General features: G+C 38.3%; 1 protein-coding gene across 2 annotated transcripts; it reads left to right on the top strand.

Moving 5' to 3' along the window:
• Positions 1 to 2,169: 2,169 nt before the first annotated feature.
• LOC130220743 (GTPase IMAP family member 7-like) lies at positions 2,170 to 8,512 on the top strand. 2 transcript variants are annotated; one of them, XM_056452977.1, is made up of 4 exons: positions 2,170 to 2,220; positions 5,141 to 5,292; positions 5,780 to 6,816; positions 6,954 to 8,512. In XM_056452977.1, exons 2-4 carry the CDS (start codon positions 5,280 to 5,282, stop codon positions 7,230 to 7,232), a joined length of 1,329 nt encoding a protein of 442 aa, XP_056308952.1. In that variant the 5' UTR covers positions 2,170 to 2,220; positions 5,141 to 5,279; the 3' UTR covers positions 7,233 to 8,512. The 2 variants fall into 2 exon arrangements, with proteins under 2 accessions (XP_056308952.1, XP_056308951.1); XM_056452976.1 differs by having other exon boundaries at positions 5,138 to 5,292.
• Positions 8,513 to 9,768: the final 1,256 nt, after the last annotated feature.

The raw sequence follows: 9,768 nt of genomic DNA, 5'->3' as shown, positions 1-9,768 counted from the left end.
CTCACCAGAATAATCATTATCTTGAGGTCACCTTTATCAGGTCACCTGAAGTGTAGACTGAATGCACTTTTATATAAAGAAATGCTGAGTTACAGTATTGCTGAATTGTGTCTTTAATATCATTTAGTGTCTGTAAATGGTGGAGCTGCTCTTTGGTGGATGGTCATTTAACATTGAGTATGTCACATGGACACCGATACTCTGATTGTAATACGATTAAGACAATACTCTGATTAAGAGTCGACCATGTAAACAGAGATTTTTGATGACCTTAATCCCATTACAGTCATCACTGAACTAAACAGAAATCAAATGAAGACAGTATTTCCATTTTAGTCACATTATTGAAATGCAGTAAAGACAAATTTCACTACATTCAGCGTCAGGAAGCACACATGGCAGTTATCAGGCATTTGATGACAAACAAATGAGAATGGCTTCAAGCAAGAGAGCACATTTTTAGTGTAAGCGGAAAACAATGACTATGCTGAGAATTGTGGAAGAAATAGACAATATGAAGTGCCTTGACTTTGTCATGGGGTGTTAGGATGTGCCGGGGTGCATTTGTATAAAACTAGAAATAAGGGATAAGTTCAGTCCAAGGTGTTTATTTAAGTGCAAAGCAAAAAATGAAAAATTGTGGATCCCCAGCAGAAACAAAACTTCTTTTTTTCTACAAAAATTATATACAAGATTTAGAGTCAATAGCCGTATTTCCACTGTTGGGCCAGTGCGAGCCAGGGCTTTTATCGGGATGGGCCAATCGCCTGGGAGGTTGAGCAGTGAGGCCAAAATCATGTCGCGTTTCTACTGTCGGGCTAGTAGCTTGCAGCGCGTCATGCATTCATACACACTCATTCACTACGGACAATTTTAGCTTACCCAATTCACCTGTACCGCATGTGTTTGGACTTGTGGGGGAAACCAGAGCACCCGGAGGAAACCCACGCGAATGCGGGGAGAACATGCAAACTGCACACAGAAACGCCAACTGACCCGGCCGAGGCTCGAACCAGTGACCTTCTTTCTGTGAGGCGACAGCACTACCTACTGCGCCATTGCGTCGCCTCACTCCCACATTAAAAATACTATAGTAAATTATAGCAATACTATAGTGTTTTTAAACCATTTTATAAAAAATAGTCTATTTAAAATAATTGCTAAGGTATCACAACTACAGTAACCATAACAAAATACTGAAAACAATGTTCAGAAACACTATATTATTTACTATAAATTACCATAGTATTTTTTTCATGAGGTCATTCATCCGCAATAAAGAGAGCTGCCTGCTCTTGTCTACATTGCAGTCAAGGCGAGGCAGACCTCAAACGGTGACAGCATATCTGTGACTGGGGGCATGAATGAAAAGTTATTGAAAGAAATGACAGGGGTTGCTTGAGAATCTGTATCTGCTGTCGTCTGTTTTCACGCAGAGTGTGAGAAATTAACTGCAGTTAAACTTAACACAAAACTAAAAATCGAAACGCTTAAAATCACATATGGTGCCATGACGAACACCAACTGCTGTTGCGTGAAATACCAGAAGAAACTAATGTTGAATGCTGACTCAGTTAAGTTAAACAAACCATCTACTATAACATGTGAAAAAGGATAATGATAGAAACATTCAAAAAGCAACTAATGTACACACCTTAATAATAATATTGTCTTACCCAGTTTGAGGCAAATAATTAGATTACTGATGTCCATGTAAACATAGTCAATCATATTTTAATTAAACTGAACTTCAACAGAGACCATTACAGCCTTTCATGTTTTCTTGTATGGTTTTTGGCTTCCTCTTTTTTTGCACTCAGTCTACACTTCAGGTGAACTGATAAAGGTGACCACAAGATGATGATTATTCTGTTGAGAAAACACCTGTCAAATAGACAACAAACATAACACATACTACAGAGTTATTAGCACACAGAATATGTTCACTGATAGAAATGAACAGACAGATTTCACTCCATCTGTCTCTGCTGTTGAATATCTTTATAATGAGCAGCTGTTTTATTGCAGTTGCATTAAATTGTCTTGTTTTTTCCCCCCAGAAAGTGTTGCTTAAACTTGTCGCTGTAGTGAATGTTGTCAGACCAGAAACACAGAAACAGGTTTTTACAGTTTTATGTGAAAGACTCCACCTGTAAACCTCTTCCTGATCTCACACTGACAAACACAAACCTCTGAACACGGAGAAACTGCGACACACAGGTACAGTGTCACATTATCTTACAAATACTCTCTCTGTGTATTAAATTAAATAGACATGACAAATGAACACTTAATAATAAATGTGATTAACTGTGAACGGTGGCAGCGTCTGTGATATTTACTTTAATTCTGGTTAAAATCACATCAAAAACAATCTACATTTGATCTGAGAGATTTTCTAAATTCCTCATGTACAGATGAAAGTCAAAGCTCTTGTTGTTCAGCACAGATTTCCTAAACTTTAATTCTTAATGTGTTCTTTTCTGTCTGATAAAGCAGATCTTAGTCATGTGGTTTTGTGTCATTCAGCAGAGCTTGTCATCAGAAGTGTGTGAGAAAGTAAATAAATGTAAATATATTAATATCCAAATGCACAGTTGAATCCAGTAGAACTAAACTTTAAATGTTTCAGGTCCAGCAGCTTTTGCAACACATTGAAGTGAAGCTGAAACAGTGTGTGTGTGTTCATTGAGTCACAGTGAATCTGAATCAGTGACTGTTTCTCAATACCAAGAACGCAGAGAAAAGACTTGCGTTCTTGTGGAGATCGGTCTTGCCAGGTCACCACAGATGTTCCTGATGGTCACGTGACCTTCACCTGTTTTAATGGTAAATTAATTAAACATTAAAGCATTCAAACAACGATTTATTGTTTCTCCCCTTTTCACAATATATACTCTGCATAAAGACTGTACAAATATACTTGGCACAAAATAAATCAATATGATTTTAATATGAATTTCAGCAAATAAACACCCTTAATGGATTCATTTCTTTATTAAGTTTTTCATGGTAATGTCTGGCGACGCAGTGGCGCAGTAGGTATTGTTGTTGCCTCACAGCAAGAGGTTTGCTGGTTCGAGCCTCAGCTGGGTCAGTTGGTATTTCTGTGTGGAGTTTGCATGTTCTCCCTGCGTTCACACGGGTTCCTCCAGGTGCTCGGGTTCTCCCACAACTCCAAAGATATGTGGTACAGGTGAATTGGGTAGGCTAAATTGTCCGTAGTGTATGTATATGTGTAAATGAATGTTTCCCAGTGTTGGCTGGAAGAGCATCCGCTGCATAAAAACGCGCTGGATAAATTGGCGGTTCATTCCGCTGTGGTGACCCCAGATTAATAAAGGTACTAAGCCGAAAAGAAAATGAATGAATGGTAATGTTTACTTTCACTGTTTCATTTAGGGAAACTCCTGAGATAAATAAGCTATATCTCTGAACTTTAAAGGGCACCTAGGTTAGCCCTTTTTTCAGATATGATATAAGTCTTTTGTGTCTCCAGAAAGTGTGTGTAAAGTTTCATCTCAAAACACCCATCAGATTTTTTTATTATACCTTTTATTAAATTCCTATTTATACATTTTTTCACTGGGTGGCGGTTTTGGTGTACTGCTTCTTTAAGGCTAGTCCTCCCCGCCCACCGTTTCTACGTGCCTTTCTGCGTGCCTTAATCTCCTCCCTCGGCAGCGTCAGACAACAGACAGACTTAAAGGAAGCAGATCTCACGTAGGGTTTGTGAGAAATACTACAGTAAGAACTTTACCAATGAGTATTTATTGTGCAGTTGCATCGATGAGTCACACAAAGTTCGCACACGCACGCACGCACGCACGCACGCACGCACGCACACACACCGCAGCAGGCAGACACGCACACACACACACAGACAGACAGAGCGCGCGTTTAGCTTTGCACTCTTTTTGCCTGCAAATGTGACAGGATACAGGTTAATCTCCACTGCTGTATGGATATCTGTTATATTAAAATGTACAAAATAAACCTGAATTAACGTCCACAAACCAGGATTGAAGCATCTTCTTTTATAATTGTTCTGACACGCGGCTGTGCTGATGAAGTAAAGCTAAGCTAAATCGCTGTAATTCATTACACACATGCTCTGTTTTAAAACATTTTAAACATGTGAAACTCACTCTTGATCACGTTTGATGATGATTGATGATCATAGCGAACTGAACACACCTTTTATTCCCGGTTGCTTTGCACTCGTCCTCTCTTGTTGATATGATTATGCACATGACTACCGGACATGTTAATGCGCGCAGCTGTCAATCAATTCGATGGGCGGGGGGACCGCTCTCCTACGTAAAGTTGCGGTCGATCTGAAACTCGCTCCAATTGGTCCACCGTTTTTATGTTGCTAAATTGAAAAAAAAGGACTGGGTGTGTTTATATCACCCCAATATGACGGTCTATACACCATACATGCACATATGTCTGTCCAAACTGCTTGAAAAGTAGAATTTTCACCATAGGTGCCCTTTAATAATAAATCTGTATGAAATGCTGCACTTCTCTCCTCCAGTCGCAATGATGTTTGGGATTTTGAGCGAGTTTGGTGCTCAAGTCTGCATATCAAGAACACATCTGGGAAGTTTCACGCGTCCTCTGTTCTTGCGGTCTTGAGTATTGGAACTGAACTTTGGCAGCTGATGATGATGTTACACGAGAACAAATGAAGAACGCATATTGAGAAACAGCCAGTGTCTTTGTTGAATCTGAATCAGTGTTTGTTCAATGACTCAGTGAAGTTGAATCAGTGTTTGTTTTATTGACTCATTGAAGCTGAATCAGTGTTTGTTCATTGACTCATTGAAGCTGAATCAGCGTGTTTGTTCATTGACTCAATGAAGCTGAATCAGTGTATTTGATCATTGACTCATTGAAGCTGAATCAGTGTGTTGGTTCATTGAAGCTGAATCAGTGTGTTTGTTCACTGACTCATTGAAGCTGAATCAGTGTGTTTGTTTATTGACTCATTGAAGCTGAATCAGTGTGTTGGTTCATTGACTCATTGAAGCTGAATCAGTGTGTTACTTGATTGGCTCAGTGAAGCTGAATCAGTGTGTTTATTTATTGACTCAGTGAAGCTGAATCAGTGTGTTTGTTCATTGACTCACAGCAGGTGTGCAGCTCCACATGACATCCAGCAGTCTGCAGAAATGAACAGTGTCAGGACAGATGAATCTTTTACAGGACGATGAACAGACAGAAAAGATGATCCGCTGAAGACAAAGAGATGAAGGAGAAAACACAATATCAACATGTCTGACAGAGGTGAATTACTCACAGATTAGTGAATCATTAAATCTCTCTATAAAAAGTATAGTGATAATCCTGCCATCATTTACTCACCCTTGACTGGTTCCAAACCATTTTTAACACAAAAGTAGATATTTTATTCTAACATCAGAAGCAGCCTTGGACACATTGTACTTGGGGTTATCTTTTGGGCTTTTGTATTTGAATGTGAGGATGGGTAGATGGTAGTGGTAGATAGAATGTTCTCTGAATTAGAATGTTCCATTTAGTGTCATCTGAATACCAATTCATTTTTAACACAAAAGTAGATATTTTATGAAATGTTAGAAAGCTGTATCCACTGACATCTATAGTAGGAAAAACACTATGGCAGTTAACGGTTGGAGGTTTCAGATTTCAGATGTATATGTGGAGAGATTAGCCTGTAAAGTACACATTAGTAAAGAAAAATTGTAGAAACTTTCTTTTATCTTTTAGGACTGATGTAGATTCTCATTTATAGATTCAGCAGAGAGTGAAGATGAACTCAGGATTGTTCTTCTGGGAAAAACTGGAGTTGGTAAAAGTTCAACAGGAAACACCATCTTAGGACGAGATGCATTTAAAGCAGGAACATCTTCAGAATCTGTTACTGAAAAGTGTCAGAGAGCAACATCTGAAATCAATGACAGACGCATCACTGTGGTCGACACTCCAGGACTGTTTGATACTGAACTCACTAATGAGGAGATCCAGAGAGAAATCAGCAACTGCATCTCCATGATTCTGCCTGGACCACATGTGTTCATCATTGTGCTCAGTATAGGACAGAGGTTCACTGAGGAGAGTGAAAGATCAGTGAAGATCATCCAGAAGACGTTTGGTCAAAACTTTCTAATGTTCATTATAGTGCTCTTTACCAGAGGAGATAATCTGATGCATGAAACCATCGATGAGTGTTTGGGAAAACCTGGATCTGTGGTCAGAAAACTGATTAAAACTTGTAAAAACAGATACCATGTGTTCAACAATAATAAACCTGAAGACCGAACACAAGTGTCTGATCTACTGAAGAAGATAGACAACATGGTAAAGGCAAACGGAGGAAGTTTCTACTCATTAAAGATGTTCAGAGAGGAGAAAGAAAAACAAGAACAGCAGATGAAGATGGACAGAGTCAGAGAAACAGAAGAAGAGATCAAGAGACTAGAAGAAGACAGAATGAAGATGATGGAGGAAGAAAAACAGAAGCAGGAGAAAGGGAGAAAGAGAAAAAAACCAAAACCAGGAATATGGAACAGAGAAATACGAGAAGAGAAACATCAGAGAGAGACACAAGACAAGATGATGAGAGATCACCTAGAGGATTTAGAGAAGAGACTGATAGAAGAAAGAAACCTGAGAAAAGATCAACTAAAGACTTTTGATGAGAAACTGAGACTCATTAAAGAAAAGTATAAAGAAGAAGTGAAGAGAGGTATGGAGTGGAAAGAGAAATATGAAAGAGAGAAAGAGAAGATAATGAGGAAAATTCACTCTGACACTGATAATTCACTAAAGGTGAGTGTTACTGTCAGCTTTCATCTTTGTTTCTGTTAGAACTTCTGCTATTTGCAATAAAACAGTTCTCAAACAAATAATAAAGATCAAAGCTTTGTCCATATTTTTACTGGTGTATTTGTGTTGAATCCCAAAAGGTCGAAGCCTACAGGAAACTGGAGACCGAATACAGCAAGTGGTCCTGGAGTCTCAGCAGTGCCATGCTGGAAATTGAGAACAAATTACACAATCAAATAGAAAATGAAGCAATTCATGAGGTTGAGGAAACTGACCTTCAAACTGAACTGAAGACGACCAGTGAAGAAGTGGAAAAATCCATGTCAGAGTTCTTTGAGAAAGACACAGATAAATATATACTGATTCAGTGGAAAACATCATTTGAAACCAAATCAAGGAGCTTCAGGAAAACCTTGTGAGAGAAACAAAGAAGAAATTAAGTGTGATTCTTCAGCAGCGAGAACTGAAGAAAATGATTGATTCTGGAAGGACACAACATGAACTTACTCTATATGAAAAGAGCAAAGAACTTGCCCTAAAAGTCAAAGAAAACTATGAAAAAGCAACAAAAGAAGAGTTTAATTTGTTTTGGGAGAAAAGTATAAAGAAGACCATCACAGACACTCCTCTAATCAATGACATGGACATAATGAAAGATGTGAGAGAGATCCTTGATTATGTATATGACAGTGTTTCTGTAGATGACTGGACAGAGAACAGCAATAATATCACTGTGCAGAGTAATTCAGATAATGTAAAGTCAAATAAATCAATCGGATTTACAGGTTTACCAAAAGCTTACATGTCTGCTATAGAGACGTTTTATTGTTACATTCAGTCTAATGATGACACAATCATCCAGATTAGATCTTTAATCTCAGATGTTGTTGAGCAGACAAACAGAATAATTCAGTCATTTAACATTGAAAAAATGGGCTACAACATCAGCCTCATCCAAAGAATCAAAGATCACCTAAGGGCAAGATTTAAAGAATTCCAGGAAGGACCAGTTAAATACAGTAATAAAATCTTTATTGGTTTGGTTTACTCCATCTGTAAAAAAGCAAACAAGACGATCACTGACCAACACAGACTCTTTAGAGAAGCCAACGATCCTGAAATATACTTAAAGAAGAAGAGAGAAGAGTACTATAGTATTTTCCAGAAGTACTGCCATGGAGCAAAATCAGCTGCCATTTTTGCTGAGATCATCTCTCAGAAACTGAAGGAGCCCATTGAGCAGAGCGTCAAGAAAACTGCCAGAGATTTAGCAGATAAAATAAGATCAGACTGTGAATCACTGAATGGAAACAGATCAAATCTGGAGAAACACATCCTGAAGACTCTGGCAGAAGAGGAGGACTTTGACAAATACATGAACTACATTCATAATCCCAAAGATCACTTCAAGAGTTTCATCAGAGATGAAGTCAGTCGCTACATCAGAGATAAGTTCAGCAGCAGTGTTTTACCCGAGACGGAGGAGAACATTAAACTCCTGCTGCAGAAGATCATGAACGCAGCACATCAATCTACTGAACATGTTCAAGTCAACAGTGGAGATGTTGGTTTGTGGTTGAAGAGTTTCACACAGCAGCTCTCAGATCAGCTGATCTTCTCTGAAAAAGACCTCAGTGGAGTCAAACATGATGATGTTGATGATTTCAGACTCCTAGAAGATGTGATCAGACAAGAGCTTACTGCTGTAATGTCAGACATCAGCTGGAGATTCAACACAGACACATTTCCAGTAAAGCTGGACCATAAGTTCAGACCAGATGAGCTTCTGATTGACCACTTCTGTCAGTGCTGTTGGGTTCAGTGTCCGTTCTGTGGAGTCACCTGCACAAACACCATAGAGGACCATGATGGAGATCACAGTGCTCCTTTCCACCGTGTAATTGGACTAAATGGACAGTTTTATGCAAGAACAAAAAACTTGTCTATAAACATCTGCACATCAGCAGTAGCCAGTGATCAATCTTTTAATCTCACTGCTTCAACTAAATCAATCCCTTGGAGAGAATACAGAAAAGCAGGAGGAGTTTATGTAGACTGGAGCATCACTCCTGATCTCTCTGAACTGCTCTACTGGAAGTGGTTTGTCTGTAGATTCCAGAAAGATCTGGAAAAATACTACAGTAAAACATTTGAGAAGAACGGTAATATACCAGCTGAATGGAGAAACTACACAAAACAAGACGCTATTGAGAGTTTGCAGTAATACATCTAATGGAGAAAATGAAGAGTGATCAACCGAATCTCTTTAGAACAATCAGTTATTGTATACATTCATCAATGAGAGTCTGAATTCATCTACAGCTCAGATGGGTTGTATCAAATATACTGAACTCTAAAGACAATATTCAATTCTTTATAAAAGAAATCTACCAAACCACATATTTCAGAATAAATGACTAATTGGTATAACTAGATGTTTGATGACCAATCAAACAAGTTTATCATTATGACGGAGTCATTTATTATTTGTTTTCCAGTTGTGTATATTATTTTGTGTATGTATGTATTTGTGTGTGTCCAGGTAGGTGTTTTCTGTGGATGATGGGCTGGAGGTTGTGATTGGTGGTTCTTCACAAATACAAAACCGGTCTAAACACTCGGTGCTGTTTTCTAGTCTTTCCATTCTTAAGTCCTATTCGAAGGCAATTGGAGATGTCAAATATAAATAAATATATATATATACACAACGTGCAAAGAAATATGGATAAGACCAAGGTAGCACTTTTAGAAGGAAAGTTTCAGTAAAAAAACAATTAATGTCGCATTACCAGGCTATCCAGCGTTTCCTCCAGAGTTTAATCTAATTTTGTATGTTTAATTTTTAATCTTTCGACTTTTGTTTTAATGGAATTTGATACCACATGCCGAACGGAAAAAAAACTTCTGCATTTCATGACTCGGTGGTCCTTTAAGGTAATCAAAAATCGCTGTTTA

Source organism: Danio aesculapii, chromosome 3, assembly GCF_903798145.1.
Source record: "Danio aesculapii chromosome 3, fDanAes4.1, whole genome shotgun sequence".
Taxonomy (NCBI): domain Eukaryota; kingdom Metazoa; phylum Chordata; class Actinopteri; order Cypriniformes; family Danionidae; genus Danio; species Danio aesculapii.
Note: the sequence above shows the minus strand (reverse complement) of the source record. Positions and strands in the feature narration are given on the sequence as shown.